This window comes from Miniopterus schreibersii (assembly GCF_964146895.1).
Source record: "Miniopterus schreibersii genome assembly, chromosome: 3".
NCBI lineage: Eukaryota > Metazoa > Chordata > Mammalia > Chiroptera > Miniopteridae > Miniopterus > Miniopterus schreibersii.
Window position 1 is genome coordinate 22,870,487 of NC_138103.1, and position 24,554 is coordinate 22,895,040.

Consider the following 24,554-nt stretch of genomic DNA (forward strand, 5'->3'; position numbering starts at 1 on the left):
TTAAGACTTAAATAAGAAACATTTATTATTTTTCACAATTCTGTGGATAGGCAGGGTGGTTCTTCTGCTCTAGGCCAGCTCATTGATCTCAGTAGTATCTTGGTGGTTTGCCTGGAGCTGAATGTTCTAGGATGACCTACTCAGCGTCCAGTGGTTGGTAGGCTGGTTTGTCTAGGGACACCTGGAACAGAATGCTTCTGATCCATGACATTTCTTATCCTCCAGTAGGTTACTCCAGGCTTGTTGCTGTGGCAGCAGCATTCAAAGAAATCCAGAGCAAAGACTGAAAAGCAGATTGAGATTTAGGCTTGGAACTCACACAGTTGCTTTTACTACATTCTATTAGTAACACAAGTTACAAATCTAGCCCAGATTTAAAGAGTGGTGCAATAAATTTCACCTCTTAGTAGAAGGAGCTGCAAAGAATTTGAGGCCATTTGCAATTTACTTGAGTCAATCTTGGACTTTCACTGGAAAACTGAGAAAGAGAAGTCTTTTTTTCTATCAGAGTGGCTGGTCCATTAGGCTGTAAGCCTGGAGATGCTGGCAGGCATCTTGCCAACACAGGGGAAAGGCTTGTAGAAAGGAAAGGACTACCAATACTAGAAATAGAAATTGCTGATGGTTTCACTTGAGCTCCTGGGTCCAACCATGACTATATTTAGGTTGGTTTGAGCCTCTCCTCTATGAGATTGGAAGTGAGAGGAAGGAGGGTTTCCTTGCTTCTGAATATCTTCCTCGCACTCCCAAAGAATCCCAAAGTCCATCTCTTAAATGTTGGCAACAGCTGTCTCCATAATTGATGCTGTATTTCTTAGCCGGTTTGAGCTGTTGTAACAGAATACTGTAGACTGGGTGGCTTATAGACAACAAAAATTTCTCTTTCACAGCTCTGGAGACTGGGAAGTGCAAGGTCAAGATACCAGCAGATTTGGTGTCTGGTGAGAGCCCATGTCCTGGTTCACAGACAGCAGTCTTTTCACTGTGTCCTCACATGGCAGAGGGGCAAGGGAGCTCTCTGGGGTCCCTTTTATAAGGACGCTAATCCCATATGTGAGAGCTCCACCCTCATGACCTAATCACCTCTCAAAGGCCCCATTTCCTAATACCATCACATTGGGGGTCTGATTTCAGCATATAAATCTGGAGGTACACAGACATTCAGCCTTGAATTCCATTTGAGCTCCTGGCCCACCTGTTGTTATCCTTCTACTGAAATAAATGATTTCCATGGAGATGGGAGTAAGGGACAGGTTGGTAAAGAAGACAGCTATGGTGGTTTCACAGTGTTTGCTTTGATTTCAACAGAGACGGGTACGTCTGCAGGGGTTTTTCAGAAAAGATGCCAGGAATATGGAAATATACTAATTTAATGATGAGCAGGCACCTGGAAAAAGTGCCTGGTTTTGAATATTGGTCACTTTTTGGTGGTATCTGAATCTCTCCATGGCGTCTAAATCTCTACCATTTATAGTTTTCCTGTTAGGGTCAAATAGAGAAGCCCCATCCTTTGTAATTTATATGAATTCAACCATGGCAGGAAGAGGTGGGAACAAAAATGAAAAGAGAGAGGGGGAGGGGGAGGGCAAGGGGGGGAGGGGAGGGGAGGGGAGGGGAGGGGAGGGGAGGGGAGGGGAGGGGAGGGGAGGGGAGGGGAGGGGAGGGGAGGGGAGGGGAGGGGAGGGGAGGGGAGGGGAGGGGAGGGGAGGGGAGGGGGAGGAGTCACAATGCAAACATTGCAGGGGAACCACTGTCTACCATTGAGTCTATAAGCACAAGCCTTTCGGTGGGTGTAAGATGGAAGCCATGTATCTGCTATTGTCCCCTCACTCCATCCCAGTTCCCACCTGCTGGGCACAATTAGGGTTTAAAGATGGCTATTTCCCTTCAACATGGACCTAAGAAACAACTTCCTACAGAGCTCAACTAGAGAAATGCAGTGATGGGTTCCAGCCCTAGAAAAAAGTCAACAAGGTGTATAGAGTTTCTGGGAGACAGCACACTGCTATGTTTTCTCTGAAACCTGCCACTCTCATCCTTTGTAATGTCTTCATCAATTGCAGCTTTGAAGACTCTCACTGGAGGGTGTGACACCCTTCATTGGATCACTTGAGCTCATCACAAATGCAGATGTTATTTCTGACTCCAAACGCCAGCATTGCCAATAAACTCGGACTCAGACTCCTTCCTGGCTCTGAAGCTCCTGAGCAGTCTTCCCAAACTGCCTCCCCGTTCCAGCCTGACGGTGTTGGAGGGCGGGGAGGAAAGGATGCCCCTCTGCTGGGTTCTGCCGGCCACATCAGGCTGCCCAGAATCTAAGCAGCGGCTGGCCATCAGCTAGACAGGATGCCGAGCTGCCTTTGTGTACCTTTCACTTGGACACAGGAGCCCTTCACTTTCCCTCCTTTGTTAAAGGCACACTATGAGGAAAGGAGTGAATTCGGCTGTCTTTTTATAGCCTCTCCAAAGGTCAGGCTTTCTCCTGCGCTGGAAGTGGCCCATGACACACTGTGTGCATAAAAGGGATGGATTATCAGCCTCACCTTTACGTCAGGGCTGTGCTGAGCATACAATCTACCTCCCTTTTCTTCCGCAGAGCCACCTGAGGCTGGATTTGATGTTTTATTTCTGACCCTGCATGAGGGATCCCCCCAAACTCCCCCCTCCCATAGGAGGCCTTGAACAACACTCACTTCCTTCACCTGGATGACCAACCTGGGCCATCCTGATATGAAGCAGGGGTTCCATTTGCATGAGTAAAAACACAAGACCCAAACTAGGCACAGCTTGCTGTAACCACACAGAGGGACCAAGAGCCAGGCACCTGTGTGTTCAGAGTTATTTTAAGAGAACAATCCTCAACCCACTGTGTGGCTTTTGTTCACCTGACAGGTACCCATGTGGATTACTGATAATTCACTCAACATCCATTGATTCAACACATACTTACTGACCACTTACTCTGTGCCATATTGTTCTAGGTGCTTGGAATACACTCAGTGAACGAAACAAACACCTCAGCCTTCAGTGAACTGGCATTGAAAGTACTGTCCGTTATAATGGGGGCCCTAGAATTTATTGTCCAAACTCAGACACTCTTGAGAGGGAAACTGATTGCCATGAATAATTAAGTCAGAAAACAGGCACAGACCAGAACCATCCTTGGCAAACCGCAGAGGAGGTGTGCAGCGGTTCAAGGATTACCTGGTAGTGGACACAGCTCAGTAATTAGGTGCTTCTAGAGCAGAAAGAGCATGTGCTTTGGAGGTAAGCAGTGCTGAGTTTGAGTCCCAGCTCAGAGAGACTTACCGAGGATCATCAACTACTCATCCCTTCCTTTTGATTTTCAAGTTTCCTGATAGTATGGATCACATGAAGTAACACATGGAAAGACCTAGCACATGCCTGCCACATAGTACAGTTCAGTCCTCACTTAACGCCGTTAATAAATTCTGCGACTTTAAGTGAAATGACATATAAAGGAACCAATTTTACCAAAGGCTAATTGATATAAACAAGAGTTAAGTTCCTACAGCATCTTATCAATGTTATAACAAAACAATGTTGAACAAAATGACAGCCTTCGAGGACCTGTGGTAGAGGCTTAACCACCACTGGTTTCTCATCCCTCAACTCAGTGCCAACACCCCCACCTCCCAACACACACGTTCACTAGATTTAGAAGCTACCCTTTCATAGCTAAAGCAATCTACCTGGATTAGCAAAAAACTTATATCGGTTAAATAGCTACAGGGAAGTTTCTACTGGAGAAGCAGACTAAAACCAGTGAGAAAATCATGATCATTACTACATTTATTGAGAATTTGCTGCGCATGCTCAGTAGTTTTTATCATCATTGAGCTGCTTAATTCTTACAATCTCTATGAAGCAAGTCATGTTTTTGCAACCCATTTAAAAGATAATGAGACTAAGGCCTAGATCAAGGGGTCAGCAAATGTTTTCTATAAGGGCCAGTAAGTAAATATTTTAGTTTTGCGGGCCATAGGCATTCTGTTGCAACTATTCAAGTCTGCCAATGCAGCAGGAAAGCAGCCACAGATAGGTAAACGAAGGCTGTGTTCCAATAAAACTTGACTCCTGGCCTAGAGAGGTAAAGCCTAGCTCATCAGGCTAGTGAAGTGGTTTGACTGGGGTCCGAGCTACACCTCTACTACACACTGTTCTGCGTCTTGGTTTACCCCCACTACAGTCAGCGCTGGAGAACTTTCTGTATCACAACAGAGACACCGCATTCTCCCTGGCTACAGAGTAATCCCTATTTCGGCTGAATTGTAAGCTGCTTAGCTGGTCCCCTCCTGGCAGCTACTGAGGTCAGTTACAGAAGTTTGCCATCACAAATAATGCTGTAGCAAATGCCTATACACAAGTCATTCTACACACGTTGAGCTGTATTATATCTTCATGGAGTTCAGCCATGATATCCGTATCCCAGGCTGGAGGCAACATTTGTGGGAAGGCAAAAAAAAGCAGCTTCCAGTTATCTGCCCCCATTCCTGAGCAGCTTTCCTGAAAATCTCACCTAAGAGCTTCTGATTATATGTCACTGACCCAAACAAACTCCCACGGGCACATCCAGTTGCAGTGGGGAGACAGCCTGAGGGCCTCCCCCGGGCTCTCATGGAAATGGGTGGATAAGCACCACGTCCCATGTTACTCCAAAAAGCTGGGAGTGATCCAAGCTGTCCCTTCTTGCTATAGCTTTCTTAAGGTTCCCTTCCCTCAGATGGGGAAAAAGTATGAAGCATGAAGTAACCCTCAGGAGCTCAGACTCTCAGCCTTAGCTGTCGCCCTGTTGGTGTCTTTTTCTCCCTATCTGGAGATGCCTTCTCCCCATCCCATCTTTCCTCTACTATAGTCCGTTTTAACTAATGGCGTTTCATAGAAAAACTGCAGATAATTTTTTTCAGACACTATTTCTTCCCAATAAACACTTAACATTGTTAGCAGCACCCTTCCTTATCACCTTAAGAAATACAGAAATGGAAATATACTTTATGCCCACATACTCTGACCAATATCAGTGACTTTCCATTTCCTAATTTCACATACAATAACTCTTCAAACACCTCAAAAAGGTCCAGGCTCCTTCTGAATCCTAAGTGAAATCATTACAAAATGTGGATTTAAAAGGAAGGGGGATGGTGGTTCCAATGAGAGCCCCTGTCTACATGCCAAGGAAACAGATCTGAGAGCAATCTGAGGAGGTAAAATTACAGATCCTAAGATTAATTCGATGTGGACAGTGAGGTTGAAGAAAGAGCCAGAAGGCTGGATTTTGGCCTCTAGTTTATACAGCAGGGTAGATCTTTTAATCTCCAGTGGCTGGCCCTTTATCTGGCACAGGGCTATTTTAATAAATGTTTTGTGAATGAAAGAAAAACCTTCTTTCAAAACCAGTCACTTCCCTTGACATGATTTCCTTATTTCTGTCCTATATTTTGGTAATTTTCCTATTTAATCTGAAACTCACCATTGACACATCTTTCCTTTAGGTCCTGTTTTAGTCAGGGTTCTGGAGAAAAAGCAGAACTAAGAGCATGTGTGTATACATAGAGATAGAGATAGAGATAGAGATAGAGATAGAGATAGAGAGAGAGAGAGAGAGAGAGAGAGAGAGAGAGAGAGAGAGAAAGATGACTTATAAGGAATTGGCTCACGTGATTACAGAGGCTGACAAGTCTCAAGATTTGCAGTCAGCAAACTGGAGACCCAGGAGAGCCGAGAGTGGGGTTCCAGTCTGAAAGCTGGCAACTCCAGACCCAAGAGCCAATGTTTCAGTTCAAGTCTGAAGGTAGAAAAAGACCAATGTCCCAGCTCAGCAGTCAGGCCGGAGGAATTCCCTTTCCTTTCAGGAGGGTCAGCCTTTTTGTCCTATTCAAGCCTTCAACTGATTGGCTGAGGCCCACCCACATTAGGGAGGGCAATCTGCTTTACTCAGTCTACCCAATTCAAATATTAATCTCAACCAAAAACACCCTCACAGAAACACCCAGATTAATGTCTGAACAAATGTTTGGGCACCTGTAATCCAGTCAAGTGGATTCATAAAATTAACCATCACTAGTCACTTTTGTGTGTCCACCTGACTGATTAGCCAACAAGCCCTGCTCTTCCTCTGGAGGTGCTTTCCATGCAGTCAGGGTCCTGGCAGGAATGAGAGGCATTCAAATGGGGGTAACTGAAGGGAGTTTAATGATGAGACTGCTCAGAAAGGTGAAGGGTGGATGAAGGGGACTTAAGCTTGAGGGACGGTGAAGCTTCCAAGGTCCTTTGACAGTTGGAAGCTACTGTGACCTCCGGGTGTGATGAGGCAGACAGAGGGAATGTGCTAGGCACTGTTCAAAGCACTTGACTCATATTCTTTAAAAAATGTGGTTTTCTTTATTGACTTTAGAGAGAGGAAAGGAGAGGGAGCGAGTAATATTGATTGGCTGCCTCCTGCATGCCCCCTACTGGGAATCAAGCCCACAACCCGAGCTGGGCATGTGCCTTGACTGGGAATCGAACCAAGACCTCAGTGCATGGGATGATACTCAACCAACTGAGTCACACCGGCCAGGACGACACATATTATCTTTTAAAAATGTTTTATTGAGATATAACTCACATACCATACAATTCACTGATTTAAGGTGTACACTCCTATGACTTTTGCTATATTCACAGCATTGTGCAACCAACACCACAGTCAATTTTAGAACATTTTAGAACATTATCCTGAAAAGAAACCCTAAACTCCAAAGCTATCACCCTCCAACACTCCCATTCCCTCCAGCCCTAGGCAATCACTAATCTACTTTCTGTCTCTATGCATAGATTTGCCTATTCTGGACATTTCACGTAAATGGAATCATATAATATGTGGTCCTTTGTGACTGGCTTCTTCCACTTAGCATGTTTTCAGCTTGATTCATGATAACCCAGGAGCAACTATTTTACAGGTGGGTAAATCAAGGCAGAGAGGTTAGGTAACACCTGGTAAACGGTAGAGCAAGAATTCACACCCAGGTGCTTCAGACCACTATGCTACACTGCCTCTGTCACCACAGAGCCCTCACTCAGGTCCTCATCCATCATCAAGTGGAGCACTATAGCAATATCCCCGCAGTCTCATCCTCCCTGATCCAGTCCATCCTGAACCCAATGCCCCATTTATAACCACTCAAGTTCTGCATCCACCAGGACCTCCTGGGCTCAGGGGACATCAGGCCTTTTTACCTGCCCAACATCTGTTCTCCCTTCACCTGGTGAGGGGACTCTGGCTTCCTTTGTGGAAACCATCCCTACCCCACTCTGGGCCATGTGGCTTAAGTGGGGTTGTCCCCACTCCACCAGGTTCAGGAGCAACCATGTGACCAGGCCTGGCCAGTGAGAGCACCACAATTCCCCAGGCCAGTCATGGGGTGGGGGGAGCAAGGAGTGGGACAGATTGGAGAAAAATGAGACTAGAGGTGGGGAGGGGGGCATGTGCTATGGATTCTGGGAAAGGAAACTTTTCTCTCTCTTCTGCAGAAGCTAGAGGAAGAGACCCTCACCCTTTTTGTGGATGGAGGAGTATTAGGAGGTGATTAAAGTGCTGCAGCAATTCTGCTACCTTACATGAGGAGGACCACTAGGAGCCCAACTTCAACACTGTGTAAAGCAGAGTTAGGAGAAAGAGAAACCAGGTGTTTGGTTTGAGCTCCTGGATCAAACCATACCTGAAGAAAATGACTTCTGGGTTTCTCATTTAGCAGAGCTAATACTGATTAGAAGCAAAGGTGAGATATTTTGTGTCTCTTCTAAATGATATAAGGGAGTCATATTCTAAAATTCTTTCATTGTACAGCACTTAGAATAATATGGTCCCTTAAAGTGGCCAAATAAGTACCTGAGATAATTAATCTTAAAATGCCCAGGTTGTCTTATTTAATCACATGCACAGAGCATCAGCAAGTGAGTGCAACAGGTGGCATCTCCATGCAATTTTTTATTGTTTCCATAAAGCCACTTGGAAGTTAGGCATGGAAAATACCACACAAAGGCTGCCCCTCCCCCCCACACACAGTAGAACGGGGAGCATTGCTGTCACCATTGTTTCCATATGATGAAGACAACTTGATCTGGAACATGTTTCCAGCTGTCACGGCACCAAATGGGCTGGAGAAAATCGGAACAAGTCACACCTTAGCAGAAAACTGCAGGAAAAGTGGGACAGAATGTAAATCCTGAATCAGCCCTCAGGGAAAAGCATCAATTTGGGGGCAAATTTAAAATAAAGCCCTTGTGGAATTAAATCACTGATTCTTAACCAGGGTGCACATCAAGCCCTTGTGTGTTTTTGAAACTACATCTGTCCCTTAGACCAGCCCTATAGTGCCTGCTTCAGCAGGAGTGGGGGGAGCAGGAGCATAAGGAAATTGTTTTTTAACCTCAAGAGTTTAGTCTGATGTGCATGCCTAGTTAAGAATTCCAAAATTGCCCGGCCGGGCGTGGCTCAGCAGTTGAGCGTCAACCAAGGATCCAGGCGATCGGGGTTCGATTCCCAGTCAGGGCACATGCCCGGGTTGCTCGATCCCCGGTCGCGAGCGTGCAGGAGGCAGCCCATCAATGACTCTCTCATCATTGATGTTTCTATCTCTCTCTCTCCCTCTCCCTTCCTCTCTCTGAAATCAATAAAGATATATTTAAAATATATATATTCCAAAATTAATCATCAGGAAATTCTGTATAACTGGAAATACAATTGAGATTTTTAAAAGGGCAACAAAAAGTATCATGAAGAGTAGTTCTCAAAAAACAACACAGCAGCTATAAAGAAAAGGCATTTTGAGGGAGAAGAGTTGAGACATGGTTGCGGGTAAAATGTTTGTCAGGCTTATGCGGGGTTTGAAGTGCAGATGGACAAGAGGACTGAAGGACACCCACAAGTCTGACCCTTCCCCACTTCATACTTTGATCCAGATGTTTCTAGGTGTGCTCACACCGAGATCAGATTGTTGTCACTACTTGTTTCAATTCTTTTATTCCATTCTATGAGCCCACATGATTTGTTTTTAGCTTAGACTCATTTATCAACTGTTGGCTGAGGGCCTGCTAAGCTCCAGGTACTGGGGACAGCCCTTGACTTTGAGAAGTTCACTGCCAAGTTGGAGAAACGGTAGGAAAGCAGGTAACAACCTTGCAATGATAAAATGCAATGCCAATGCAGGAAGCTAGGAAATGCAGGAATAGGAGACAGGGTGTGGGATGAGTTCACCCAAGAGATAGGGGGTTTGAAAGGGCAAAGAGCCTTCATCAGGAGAGGGGCTGAGCATGGGGATCCTAGAAAGGTGTAGGTGAGCAAGGTGGGTCTAGGGAGCAGTGCCAACTAATGAATATGCACGCAGTGCAGCCCCTTGGACACTACTTGGTGCTTAATGCTGGTTTCATGCAGCACTCCCTAGACAGAGACTAGTCAGTCTCCCCTGTGTTTTCCTCTCTTTTCCTTTTCTGAAAAAGAAAATGCCTCCTCCCTGACAAGGATGCACAAGCCAGTGGCCCCCTCAGAGTAGAGCAGCCAGCTGAGCAAGTCTTCCGCATCTCACAGTGTGCAAATGTGACAGTCCACTCTCACCTAAGGTAAAAATCAGGAGGTGGGATTATTGGGGCCAGATTATCACAACATGTAGCAATTGCCTGTCCACACTCCGCAGGCATTGTCCCTATGACATTACGGGAATGACTAACAGAGTTGGTAAGGGCCGCTGGACTCAGGACTCCGGGGCAAGGGCGCCCCCTGGTGTCTGCAGGCCGGCACTGGGAAGCCCTAGACCTTCCTTGCCCTTGGCGAGCCCAGCAGCAAATCTTTCTTTGAGAACCAGGATCAAAGGACCCATCCTGTTCAGTCACAGCCCAGCAGGGCTGCCATTAAGGGAGGCAGGAGTGGGAGGAAGCACGTCCCGAAGGCAAGAGGGGCCTTTTAAACCTTGATAACGCATTCAATAGAAAAGTGCTTTGTGCTCTGGCAGAGCCAAAAAAAAAAGGCCCTTTTGAGGAAAGGTTTCTTTGTTTCCCTCCGTTGGGAAAGGTTGGGTTTTCTTCTCCACAAATCACTGCGATCCAGGGGTCTTAAGGAGGATCTTTAGGAGTCTATGGGGCCCACCCAGAGTTTTTATCATATTCTCAAGGAGGTCTGGGATCTCCAAAAGGGTTAAGAGTCCGGAAGGGCCCCTCCTCCTGAAATTCCATAGAAACTATGTTCAAATGTGGTCCCCTTGAAGCATTAGAGGTCCCCAAAGTCTGGTACTAATAACCTAAATGTCCACTGATAGGGGAAGAGAGGAAATAAGAACGGGCCAGATGGCCTCGTGGTTAAATTCAAGCCTCTCCAGCACCTAGCACACTCTAAATGGGCGAACGAGGAGAGTGTGTGTCCAACAGTGTGGTCCTGAGAGTTCAGGGGGTAAAGCAGTCTACGGAGGTAAGGAACTGGCACGGTGCTGCAGTGGCTCAGCTGTATAATGGAAGAAAATTATTGCAGCCCATTAAAAGAATGAGGGAGATCTATATGTACTGACTTGGAAAGATGGCCAAGTAGGTCACCGAATGAAAAAGACAAATTGCAGATCAAGATGCACAGTATCACTCCATCTGGGGAACAGTACAAACCCAGATATGTACATGTATGGATAAAAGGTTGTGTGTTTTTTAAGTCTGGAAAGGTACACAATGAATTATTAATGTGGTTACTTCTAAGAATAAGTTTGGAAGGGTGCTTTCTTTTCTTTTTTACTAATATGCAGTTTATGTTGTTTGATTCTGAAGCAAGCATTACTTTTGGAAGGGAAAAAAAAAGAAAGAAAAATTGTATTGTCTTATGTGGCAGATTGCTAATAGTTAATCACAAAGTAAAGCAAGTAGTCAGTTTCCTGTTAATCAACAAGCAGTCTACAGGGAGATTTATCTGTCACTGTAAATATGCTTTAGCATTGCTGGAGTATTTCACCATGTATACATACATATACACACATTATTTATTACAAAAAAGTTTTAATTTTTTTAAAAACAGGGCAATTTAACTTTGTATTTAGTCTAAGAAAAATTTACTGAGTGTCAAACACTGTGCTGGGCTCTGAAGATATGGAAAGGATTCAGACGGTCTCTGCCTTCTAGTTCGTGGTCTAGTTCAATGCTTCTCAAACTTTACTGTGCTTCCAAATCACCTGCAAGTGTTGGGCACTGGTTATTATCTATTGCTTTTTTAGCAAAGCAGCCCAGAACTCTGCAGCTGAAAACAAACATTTATTATCTAACACAGTTGCTGAAAGTCAGAAATTCAGGACTGGCTTAGCTGGGTGGTGGGTGATTCTGGCTCTGGATCTCTCATGAGGCTGCAGTCAAGATGTTGGCTGCAGTCATCTGAAGGCTTGACTGGGGCTGATGGATTCACTTCCAAGATGTCACACAAATACTGCTGTAGGCAGGGAGCCTCAGTTCTTGGCCATGTGACCCTCTCCACAGAGTAACCGCCTGAGTGTTCTCATCTCATGGCAGCTGGCTTCCCCGAGAGTGAGTAATCCTGGAGAGAAAGGTGGAAGCTGCAATGTCTTTTATGACCTACCAGCCTTGAAGTCATACTCCATTATTCCCACTATATTCTGTTTGTTAAAAATAAGTCACTAAGGACAGCCCATACTCAAGAAAGAATTAGGTTCCACTTGTCTTGAGCAGAGGAGTATCAAGGAATTGGTGGACATACTTTAAAACCACCGCATCTTGTTAAAATGCATATTCTGATTTAGTAGGCCTGGGGAGGAGCCCAAAGTTCTGCATTTCCAACATGCTCACAGTTGATACCACTGCTGAGTAGAGAGGAAATCACACATGCAGAGAACAATAGCTCAGATCACATCTTTGGAACTATACTACTTGCAAGAACAACATCCTTTGTCATGCTGGCATCATCTTTGGATGGTGTCCAATTTTAAAATCACATTTCCTCTGAAAGGTCAGAGCAATAAAGTAAGGGAAAGACAAGATTACACGAGGACAAGCTGTAATGCAATAAAAAACAATCAAATGGGAATCCATAAAATCTCTCTGTTTGTGTTTTAGAAGCTCTCAGAAGCATAAAACATTAGGCATCAATTCTGAAGGGGATGCTAAACAAACAGCAACAAGTCTGGGCTTTTAATAAGGATTGTACAAAGTGCCGTCATATGCCTAAGATTCCTGACTGCAATACTTACAAAATTAGCTTTGATATGGAAGGGCAACAAATACCACCAGCATCTCAAAGATCAAGGCTTCTATATGCTCTGCTGTCTTGAAGGACGGTACGTACATTAAAGAAAGTGCTTCCCCACTCAACAGCCTCAATTGAAATTTGCTTTCAGATACCACAGAAAACTATAAATCCTGTATAGTTTTATTACAATTCACATGCCATAAAATTCACTACTTTAAAGTGTACAATTCAGTGGTTTTTAGTGTATTCACACAGTTGTGTAACTATCACCACCATCTAATTCATCACCCCAAAAAGAAACTCCATATACATTAGCAGTTACTCCCCAGTCCCTTAGCCAACCATGTCTAGTTTCTGTTCTATGGGTTTACCTATTCTGGACATTTCATACAAATGGAATCATACAATATGTGACAATTTGTGTCTAGAAATTATTATTTGTGGTAAAATATCCATAATATAAAATTTATCATTTTAACTTTTTTTTTTTTTAAATATATCTTTATTGATTTCAGAGAGAGGAAAGGAAGAGGGAGAGACAGAGATAGAAACATCAATGATGAGTCATTGATCGAGCCCTCAACTAGGGCATGTGCCCTGACCGAGAATCGAACCCTGATCGCCTGGATCCTAGGTCTACGCTCAACCGCTGAGCCACACCTGGCCGGGCCATTTTAACCTTTTTAATGTGTAGAGTTCAATGGCATTAAGGACACTGTTGTGCAACCATCATCACCATCCATATCCAGAACTATTTTCACCTTTCCATGCTGAAACTTTGTACCCAAGCATCATCTTTTTAAGACTCACCCATGTTATGTATCAGCACTTCACTCCTTTCTATGGCTGAATACTATTCCATTGTATAGCTACATCACTTTTAGTAATCTATTCATCAGCTGACAGGCGTTTGGGTTGTTTCCACTTTTGGGCTATTATGAGTAATGTTGGTATGAATATTCACGTACAAGTATTTGTTTGAACATGTTTTCATTACTTTTGGGATTATACCTAGGAGAGGAGTTACTGTATCACATGGTTAATTCTATGTTTAACTCTCTAAGGAACTGCCAGGTTATTTTCCAAAGGGGCTGCAACATTTTACATTCCCACCAGCAGTTTATGAGGATTTCAACTTCTCACATCCTCACCAACACCTAATTTCTTTTTGATGTATTGTCTTTTTGATTATAGCCATCCTAGTAGTGTGAAGTGGTAGCTCATTGTGGTTTTCTCTAATGACTAATGATGTTGAGCATCTTTTCAAATGTTTATTGGTCATTTGTACATCTCTGGAAACATGTCTATTCGAATCCTTTGCCTGTTTTTAATTTTGCTATTTGTCTCATTGTTGAATTGTAAGAATTCTTTACATATTCTAGAATCTAGATACAAATGTCTTATAAGATTTTTGACTTGAAAATATTTTCTCCCGTTCTGTGGGTTTTCTTTTCACTTTCTTGATAGTGGTCATCAAAGCACAAAGGTTTTTATTTTGACTAAGTTCAATTTATCTATTTTTTTATTTTGTCACATGTGCTTTTGGTGTCACATTTTAAAAACTGCTGTGTAATCCCACCCGGCTGGGCGTGGCTCAGCAGTTGAGCATCGACCTAGGATCCAAGTGACCGGGATTCGATTCCCGGTCAGGGCACATGCCCGGGTTGTGAGCTTGATCCCCAGTTGGGGGCGTGCAGGAGGCAGCTGATCAGTGACTCTCTCATCATTGATGTTTCTATCTCCCTCTCTCTCCCTCTTCTTTCCTCTCTCTGAAATCAATAAAGACATATTTTTAAAAAATAAAAATAAAAAAACAAAAAACTGCTGTGTAATCCTAAATCACACAGATTTACCCATATGTTTTCTTCTAAGAGCTTTAGAGTTTTAGCATTAACATTTAGATTTTTGGTTCACTTTGAGTTAATTTTTGTATATGCTGTGAAGTAGGGGTCTAAATTCATTCTTTTGCATGTGGTTACCTATCCTGTATTTTTTTTTTTTTTTAATCAACAAGAAGCATAGAGAATGGCCTTCCTTTGGTTTCCTGGTAGCATCTTTCCCCTCATTCCTACCTCCCCCACCCCCCTTACCCCACCCCCACTGTAAGATTTTTAATTTTATAGCAAAACAATCTGTACAGACCAGGGGCACAGGGGCTCAGCCCAGATGGGTAGCATCCTTTCAATAAATCTCCACTGAATTTTGCTGAGAGGCACACAGGAGTAGTCTTGAATTATGTTACGTGAAAATGACTTCTAATAAGAGAGTGCAATTTCTTCATTCATTCCCATCAATAACTATTTCTTGAAAACCTATTATGTGTCAGTGATTAAAACAAGGATTCCTGCCCTACAGAGGTTACATTCTTGCAAGAAAAAACATAACTAGTAAGTACATTATATAATATGCCAGACAGTGGTGTTATGGTGGGCAAAGAGTGCAGAACAAGCGGGGAGGGGGGCATGCAGTGGGGTAAAGTGTGCAATTTTGAAAAAGGTGGTCAGGGTGGGCCTCCTTTTAAAAGGTAACATTTAAGCAAAACTTTAGGAGTTGGTGAGAGATCTGAACCATGTGGATATCTGGGAAAGAGCACTCTGGGCAGAGGGACAGCCATTGCAAAGAACACACAGCAAGAGTGTGCCTGGCATTTCTGAGAAGCAGCAAGACGTGTGTGGCTGGAGCAGAGTTAAGGAGAAAGAGGTCACAGAGGGACAGATTGCATAGGGTCCTATAAACCATTTTAGGGACTTTGGCTTTTAGTCTGAGGGAACTGGGAAAAGCCAAGGGGAGTTCTGAGCTGAGTAGTAACATGATCTGGCTTATCGCTCAAATGATCACTTGCCTGCTGTGTTGAGAACAAACTGTGGGAGGACAAGGGTAAGGCAGGAAGAATAATTAGCAGGCTTCTAAAATAATCCAGGTGAAAGATGAGGGTGGGTGGGCCCTGAGTGGAAGCACTGAAGGCAATGAAAAGGATTTGGTAGAACCCACAGGACGGCCTGGTCAACTAGATGGGAATATAATAGAGGCAAGTGTCAAAGGTGACTCCAGGGGTTTTGGCCTAGAACCAGAAAGATGGAGTTGCCATTAACGATGACAGGGAAGGCCACTGGGGAAGCAGTATTGGGGGGGAAGGGGAGGTGAGTCCAGCTTGGGGCAGATGGAGCCTAAGATTCTCTTCAACCTTCAAGTGGAGGGGCCAGGTAGAAAGTGGGCTATTTGAAAATGGGAAATCTGGGGTGGAGATACACATGTGAAAGAATCAGCCACAAGGTGGGATGAGATACCAAGAAGATGATGATGACAGGGCCAAGGACCTTAGCCTGAGAGCCCCGGCATCGAGAGACCCAGAGGACAGGGGGAACAGCCTAGGAGGCCGCCTTCGCAGCAGTTCTGCAGCTGCTTAAGAGCATCTTGATCCTTCCCCCTCCATTTCTTGTCTTCCTTCCTTTAGGACACCTACAGCCTATCACGCAGGGACTGGAAAAGACTGTTCGCCGTCAAGAAACTCGTGGTCTTATATAGTAAAGGTGTAAAATTCACCTTTATAAAATAATGTAGACATGAGGCGGTCACTGTGTAGGAACTTGGCTTTTCCATTGTTAACCAACTACACTAAGCCACACTGCAGATGTCTGTTCGTAACCTAGCACTAAAGAGTTGGGAATCTGAAATTGCATTTGACCTTTCTCCCCCATGTTTAATTTACTACAATTATCATCAGAAGGCTGATTTACTTATCACATTGACTAATCCAAATTACCCCAAATTATCCAGTGTCCACTGTCCTTCAAAAGTGGACCCCTTGGAGGCAAAACATGCCCCAACATGCCGTGCTGATTAAACCCAGGAAGGCAAAAGCCTTAATGACGTAATTCCTCACCACAAGAAACTTGGAGTCTAGGCCAGGGATCCCCAGTCCTGACTCAGACTAGAGTCACCTGGGAGCTTTGAAAACCATTCTAACCCCATGCCCCACCCTAATTCAGAATTTTTGGTTTACCATCTGAAAAGTTTAATTAAAAAGCTCCTCAGGACATTCTAATGTGTAGCAGAGAAAAATTATTTAAAAATTTGCAAATCATAAAAGATTTTAACACAGTATGAAAAGTTTAGTCCGTTTTGGTCCATTTTTTTTGGTAACTGACCTAAAGAAAATTATTGGAAATTCGCAAATAATCCACAATTTAGTATATTCTCTAATGGAAGTAACCTGCCCTCAATCCACAATTCAAAATAGAAACAATGAGTCTTCCACTTACCTGAGGAACTTGACAGTCTTGCTTTGTATCAAACTTAAACACTGTTGTGTTTTCAATTTCCTTTTGTTACCAGTAAACCCAAATTTTTCTTTAGATTCCTATTACTTTCTTAATGATTCATTCTCAATGTTTTAGGAAAAAATTAGCTATGGACCAAACAATGACCAGCTTTGTTTTCTGTAATTTGAATGCACCTGGTGAACTGTCAGCCTTATGTCTACACAGAAAAAAAATCAACTTTTGCAGTTTAACAAAATTCACATAACAATAATATAACCAGGGAAACTAAAAACTAGCATAAACTGGCCTTATTCTGTTTAATGAGATACCAAGTTATTTTTCAGAGACAGCAGAATAAGGCTACAGATCATACACTCAAACAGTAGGACAACACACTAGAGAAAACATTTACCCTAGAATAACCTTTGAAAGTCACTGGGTCAAAATCCACCATGGACTACATACAAACCCCAACCCCCGAATTCAAACATTCCACGCACGAAAAACGGTGATTCCCAAGCACCTGAGCGCAAGGCTCTCATTCTATTGAATCAATGTAACTCTATAAATATACACAACTCCCCCTGCTTCTTCCTTTAAATGTAGCTCCAAAACCCTCAGTCTGGGAGACAGATTTGAGCTTTGCCTCCTGTCTCATTGCCAGTGGACCTCCCAGTTAAAGCCCTTTCTCTTCTCAAAAGACGATGTCATAGCATTGGCTTCTCTGAGCACAGGGCAGGAAGCCCTTGCACAGCAACAATAACTGTACATTTCCTTTTCTGCCAGTCTCACTTGTTAAATTACTATCATCTTTTATAGACAGAGAGAAAAGTGGACATACCTTAAACTCTTTCTGATAAGTATATTGCCACACTGCATCCAGCCTGGATAACCTTCTTCAAAACGGCATATGCTGGAGCCTGTTAAAGACAACAATAAGCAAACAAAAGAAGCATGTGCTATGTTCACTTTTAATTGTGAGATACATGTCTGGCAGGGTTGAGATGTCTTTGGATAAGAAATAAGATCTAGGAAACAATTCATTTTAATTTGGAAAGAAAAATCTATTCAAAAGATTAGAATGCCCTGTGACTGCCAAAGCACTGAGTGCTGAGTCCCCTGGTGTCTCACCCGGAAGGGGGGAGCTGCTCGGGGAAAGGATGTGGAGGAAGCAGGAACTGAGGCTCCCAATTGGGAGTTTGCTCTTTGTCAAAGCAGTGCATTGGTTTTCTTTCTTTGGCAGTCACTTTGAAATTTATTTTTCTGGAAACAGAAACCTTCCCGCCCCACAGCCTTCCAAATAAGGTGCCCAAAGCACCACAAGCGACAGTAAAGGTGGGTCCTCACCAGTTCTGCGTCATGTTCAAGGCCTATGTCATGGTGCTCAAGCTCTTCATCTCTAAATTTCTTTATCACCTGGTTAAATAAAAAGAAGTAGCAGCAAGTCGGCATTCCAACTCCCTTGGTGTTCTGTCTCATTCTGGAAGCTAAAGCCTCATATTATTATCTAAGATGGGTAGGTAAACTTTTCCTGTAAAGAGACAGTCAATGCTTTAAGCTTTGTATGGTCCCTATCATATCTACTCAACTCTGCCACTGTAGAGGGGATAGCAGCCATGGACATGTGAACAAATGGGTATAGCTGTGTTCCAACAAAACTTTATTTACAGAAACAGGTGGTCGGTCACAAACCATAGTTTACCAACCTGATTTAGGCTTTACAAAAAGCCAGGCCTATATCTGTTCCCTTATCTGCTGTGGAAAATTATCTGAGGGTATTTTTTATTTTTTTAGATCTTTATTTTTATTTATTTTTATTATCTGGGGTATCTTTTAATTCATTTATTTAATCTGAAGGGTTCATGCTAACAGCATTTGCTCAGGACCTACCAATAATCCAGAAAGGAGAGAATACAGGCCGGGCTCAGAAGACATGGGTTCCCGACCTCTGCCCAAGCATGTGACCACGGCACACAGCGTCAGCTCTCTGTGCCTTAGTAAGCTTGCCTTTAAAATGAGGCACTGACCTTGATTTCTAAGGTCCCATCATTCCCTAACATTCTGGGGTTTTTTCCTTACTAAATTGCCTGTCTGCACCTTTCCCCCCTATCGGCCCCTTTCTGAGTGTAGTCAAATACCTGAAGAAGCTCCTCATATTTTTCAGGATCCTCCTCCATCAATGTCCTGATCTGGTTGTTGTAGTGATGTGCTATGGACTCTTCCACAGCCACAGTACAGGCCATCGCTCCCTCCCTCCCAAGCAGGGCGGTTCCTGCACCTGGAATTGTCAAATCCAGAGCAGAAAAGGATGGGAATGATACCACTGGTAAGGGAGAGCATATCAGGTCAGGGTTTGTCAACTTCGGCACTATAAACTTTGGGGCTGGATAATCCCTTGTTGTGGGGTCTGTCCTGTGCATCGTAGGATATTTAGCAGCATCCCTGGCCTCCCCAGATGTGACACAAAAAATGTCTTTAGATATTGCCAAGTGTCCTTAGGAGCAACTTGACCCTGTTGAAAACTACTGTTTTAGGTGGTACCAGGTCACAGTGTTAAACCTTGAATAACGTAGTAAGAGAACTATTCTCTTTCCAAGGATCTCCCTAACCTGAGTATGGCAAGGAGAGAGTTGTCATTTGGGGTGAGTATGTCTCTGATTCTTCTATACCATTTACTTGCCTCCCTTTTTAAGAGTGAGCAGATCTCTGGTGTAGAACTTTTGTCAGAAAACATTATCTGGCTACAACTGAATTAGTGTAGTTTCGTTTCCCTCTCTGTTGTATCATTTTTACTGTACCTTTTATTTATAAAACTAATGATTTTAAGATTCTATCATAAATAAATTTAAGCAAAATAAAAATCAGCCAATTTAACTTTAGAATAATATTAAGTAAAAAAAAGGCTGTAGAAGGACACAGTAAGAATTGTGAAGTGGTACTTAAAGGATACGATCATCCCAGGCCCTTCAGCTCCCATAAGCTCTTCTGGACAGACACGTACCTAGCAAAAACCCCGCCACGTTCCAAAAGGGCATCAAAACCGTCGGTCGGACCCTGAATGTAACCATCAATTCACTGAACTTTTTCAAGTGGTCCTTTTCTTGATCCCACATTTTCTGTAAGAAACATAATACAGACATGCAGGCATTCTATACAGGCCACCTGCTGTACCCCAAGGAAGCTCCATGCCCTATCCCTGAACCATGGTTCTAGCAGAAGCCCCTCAGACCCACAGGATGCCTATTAAAGGATGAGGAACCATACCCACAAGAAATGAGAAGTTCAGCTCATTTCAAAATCAGGAGGGCAAAATATTAGCTATCGTGTAACTTCCTTCCAAATTGCTAGCATATAAGTATCATGTACATCAAAGGAGAAAGGAAAGATAACAGCTAACACATGGCACTTCCTAAGTGCAGGGTGCTGTCAATAGTTTTATGTAGACAACTCATTTAAGCTCTACAACTGCTTTGTGAAGGACAAACTATTATTATCCCCATTATACAGATGAGGAAAGTGAGGCACAGAGAGGTGAGGTAACTTGTCTGAGGACTTAGAAAAGGCAACTTAACTTGTGCCGAGTGTCTGTTACATGCCAGGCATGGTATCAGCTGCTCTATTCCAGCCATTTATTCCTCATGAAAACACAATGAGGTAGGTGTTATCAGCCCATTTTTCAGATATGGAAATGAAGATCCAGAGGTTATGTGACTTCCCCAAGGTCACATAGGTAGCAGGTGAGAGAGAGTTGGAATGTGCAGCTGGGTCTATGTGACTCCAAAAACCCAGGTCTCTCTCTCTGCTTCTCAGTAAAAATATCTCTACTGGGTTCCATTGGGGGCAGGAGCGCAACCTCTCAGCAACTAGTACTTTTATCTAACATGGTTTCTCAACCCCTTTTTCATTATCATCCACCCCACCATGAAAATTTACTACTACAGGTATACCATATATGTGTTTCTGTACTAGATGCCCGTCTGTGCTCTATACAGGAAAGAATCATGTGCTTTTCACTCCTCCCTCCCCAATATCCAATTTTCACTTGTTTGGAGAGGAACGATGTCCCCTGAGAACGCATGAAGGCCTTGGGGTCCCCACCCCCTAAGCCCTGTCCAATAGGCCAGGCCAGGAGAGATGAAGCAGCACCCACCTGAATGACAGGCCCGACACTTGTGCGACCCAGGACGGCCATCTGCCCTGCATAGATGCGGTTCGCTCCATATTCACCGGCATGATCCACCCGGATAATTCGATCCACAGCTGCCCGATTGATGTTGTCTAAAGTCATTCCTGAGCTGCAAAATCTGACACTGATCCTTCTTCCACAAGCTGCAATGCAAGTGTTTATTCTTCATTACTCTCAAGTAAGATTGAGATGTCTCCTTTTACAGACAGAAGAAAAGGGCACCTTAGAACAAAGGTAACAAATGAGTTCCCCACAGGTTAACATGCCCTTAAGGGTATTGTTTATCCTGCAGTATTGTGTGGGGGGGTTTTAAGTGAATTAGTTACCTACACTTAAAACAGAAGATCTTAACTAAATATCTAAATTTCTGGTTTCACTTTAAGTGTATGAAGATCTGGCAATTCTTAGCCTGTCTTCTCCCCAGGCAGTTAATGTGGCAGCTGGCTCTCGAAAGGCATGGTTCTCCTCTAGTTCACCCATTCCTCCTGGCCCTTCGTTCCCAACCCTGGCTGCACAGAACCTTCTATGGAGCTTTCAAAACCATGAATGCTCCTCCCCAATCCATTTCTGGGAGAAGGGCACTGGTAGTTTTAAAAAGCTCTGTGCACAAATCTTCTCTGTAGCCAAGGCTGAGAACCAAAGATTTAAGATCTCTTAAAATACCTGCTTCCATGAGCATCTGATTTTGAGAAATAAGCCTTAGAACTTAGGTTTCATCTCATTATGGTCTATAACCAATTCAACTGAATTATTCTTGCCTTCAAAATGTAAATTCTTCAGGACAGATTAGATTTGTCTTTAAAAATCTGCTAATAGTACGTAACACCTGGATTATATTCTCTGAGCCTTGCATTAGGACATCCTAAAAGTTTTTTCTCTAAGGGTTTTGTAACAAGTTTAGGTATGTAAGCTATTTTCACCCCATTTTGCAGATATGGAAATGGAGACCCAGAGAGACTATTTAGTTTGTAATGTGAGCTTTAACCTGTATTGGTATCACCTTGAGATGTGTTCCAAGGCTTACGTACGACAGCCATGTCTTTAATGGATACTTTTCATTTAGGCTAACTTCAACACCCAGAAAATGTATGGAAATTTTCATTTTTGGTACATCTGTAGTTTTTTCATTAAAAAAGTTTGAGTGCTTTGGACACAATGTGATGGGGTAGGCCTGGTGGGATTTGGGATATGTCTTTCTGCATTTGAACATTTTGGCCAGGTGGAGTTTAAAACGCTTCACTCTAAACACAAGAGTGTGGACATGGAGGTCTGAAAGAGTTTGTACATGGAGATCTGAAGCACGGTGACTCAGCTTTGGTCTACTCCTCTGCACAACCTGCCCCATCTCACTGAGTATATTGACTCAAGAAACTGGACTCCAGTTCCTGGACTGCCAAGTATAATGTACTACTCACTTCTGTGCCTTCAGACAATGGCTCACTGTCATCTGTGGCCATGTTTTTATGTGAAGAACAATTTGAGACATCTGACAGTCAAGGTAGCCTCTTTCAAGTTTTTGCCTCCTAGTCCAAGGACTGGTGTTTTCATCAATCTGATCTCCTTGCAGAAAGATGGTGCAAAAAACTGCCCCAGGAATTGAAACAGAAAATGATGAGCTGACTGTATTTCTCGAAATAATCTTGTTCGCTTGTTCCTTCATTTGTTACTCCCACCCCAAAACCTGTCAACGGGAAAGAACTTTAAAGACAACCCAGTACTCATTAAAAAAACAAAACACTTACTGAAAAATAGCAAAGGGCTGAGTACAGAGGATGAATTCAAACACACAACTGACTTTCGATGGGTAGGATTACATTTACATTAAAAACATACTAGACTGTTCCTAGTACTGTACCACCTTTTCAGATTCAGGTACCTAATAAATGATTTGAGGTGTGGGGGGGATATGGAGGATTGTCATAGTATTTGCCATTTCTATCTTTTCACCATCTCTGAGAGGTGTCTTTAGTAAGTATGAAGGGACCACAGAAAAGGCACAGGGCCAGGGTCAGAAAATATGTCTTGTCTCAAACGCTAACCTTGGAGAAATCAGAATTGCCATTTCTTATATATAAAATTGGTAATAATCAGGTTCTTTCCCTTTTAGGGGAAAACATACAATAATAAAACCTTTCTTACTGAGTTTTTGTGAAGATAAAATGAGATTTAGGAAGCAAGGTAACTTTGTAAATGAAAAGAAAAAAGATTCTTAATCTGTTATGCCTATTGGCTCAACAAAGCAGCATGACAATTTATGTTCAACAATCCCCTGAGTTTGGCCTGTATTGTCACACACTATAAAAAATAAATAAGCCCTGCCGGTGCGGCTCAGTTACAGGCTGCCCCTCTGATTCTGGTCAGGGCACATGCCCCACGCAGACTTGGTCCCCAGCAGGGGGCGTGGGGGAGGCAGCCAACTGATGTGTCGCTTCTACATCAATGTTTTTTTCTCTCTCCCCCTTTCCATTCCTCTCTCTAAAAATCAATTTTAAAAAATCTTTAAAAATAAAATAAACAAACTTGAGGGGGAGTGCTAGAAGCTCTCAAATGCATCGTTTTATATTTTTTGTTTTCCAAAGTGTGAAACATATACCAATAAAGTTACCCAGGTGATTTTAAGTGGTATATGGGAAGACCTTACATGGCTTATGAACGTACATTAATTAACACCCACGTAGTAAGAGTTATTCTCTTTTAAATTCTCTTCTGATCCTTTTGATTTAATCAAGGAGACTGGTCTGTTTATGGCTGACAGATCTTGAACACCCTCCCGACACTTGCCAATCTCCCTTTTTTACCAGGAAAAAAAAAAAAAAAAAAAAAAAGATGGTCTTGGGCTCAAGCCTTGGTAGGCAATAGTATCTAATACAACTTAATAACTTTTTGTTCTCCGTGTATTGATTACTTGATAATTACTCTATTGGCGGCACGCAATACTGGTCTTCTGTTTACCATAGAGACTTAGTTTCCCTGAACCTATTCAATTTAAAAATGCCACACGGTTATAGAATATATTTAATAATCAAAAGCACCAGTGGTATTGCTAATAAGGCAAAATCCTGAAGGTGGCACACGAACGACTCAACTTTGACAAAAAGACCCCACAACAATTTTCTGCAGCAGCTCAGATGAACCGAGAAAAGAAGCCGGGACCCAAACCCAAGTCTCCCTTCTCCAAATTCGAGGCCCCTTCCGCTCCCCTGGTGTTTCTCAAGCTTTCTAATGTACACAATTCATCCCGAGGGCTTGTTAAAATACTACAGACGGGTATGGCGACCCAACGGGTCAGTGGAGGGGCCTGAGAATCTGCATTTCCGACGAGCTCTGGGGCGGGATGGGGGGAAGCAGACGCTGGCCGCCGCCTACACGCTGCCTGACGCGGCCGCGAGCGAAGGCAACCATGACACCCAAGTCCCCAGCGACCCTCAGCCGGGAACTCCGACCACACCTTCAGTGACGTGACCGCACAGGTGCGCAATCCCCCAATGCGTCAACCCCACGCGGCCGCCGCACAGTCCTGGCAAAAAAACATCCCCGCCTCGCCCGCATTCCCGGCGCCCTGCCGGCCCCGCCCAGCCGCCGGCTCCGCCGCGTCCCGTCAGTGAGCCGCGCTCCGTCGCAGCCCTGTGACGTATGTAAACGTCTCCCCCGTAACCTCTCCGGTCCAAACTGCCGGCGAAAATTCCCCGGCTTGCCGCCCAGCTCAGGGCCGCGGCCGCGCTCCTGCTTTACCTGAGAGAGACCTCCGTGGGGCGCCCGCGCGCAGCCGCCACAGGGAGCCAGACGCCATGACCCGGGCGCAGCTCATCGCCCCAACAACAAGGCAACTCCTCCCTCGGTCCACGCCGCCCAAACGTGCCCTTGGCGCAAACTGATG

The 24,554-nt window shown here is 43.7% G+C and overlaps 1 protein-coding gene across 3 annotated transcripts; it reads right to left on the reverse strand.

The window, feature by feature from the left end:
* Positions 1–24,554, reverse strand: COQ7 (coenzyme Q7, hydroxylase). 3 transcript variants are annotated; one of them, XM_081132735.1, is made up of 7 exons: positions 24,410–24,554; positions 20,642–20,820; positions 19,493–19,607; positions 18,630–18,769; positions 17,839–17,907; positions 17,333–17,411; positions 1–283 (listed from the first exon to the last, which is right to left on the reverse strand). In XM_081132735.1, the coding sequence occupies exons 1-6, from the start codon at positions 24,483–24,485 to the stop codon at positions 17,334–17,336; spliced, it is 657 nt and encodes a 218-aa protein (XP_080988861.1). In that variant the 5' UTR covers positions 24,486–24,554; the 3' UTR covers positions 1–283; position 17,333. The 3 variants fall into 3 exon arrangements, with proteins under 3 accessions (XP_080988861.1, XP_080988863.1, XP_080988862.1); XM_081132737.1 differs by lacking the exon at positions 1–283 and adding an exon at positions 6,601–8,198; XM_081132736.1 differs by lacking the exon at positions 1–283 and adding an exon at positions 10,773–11,560.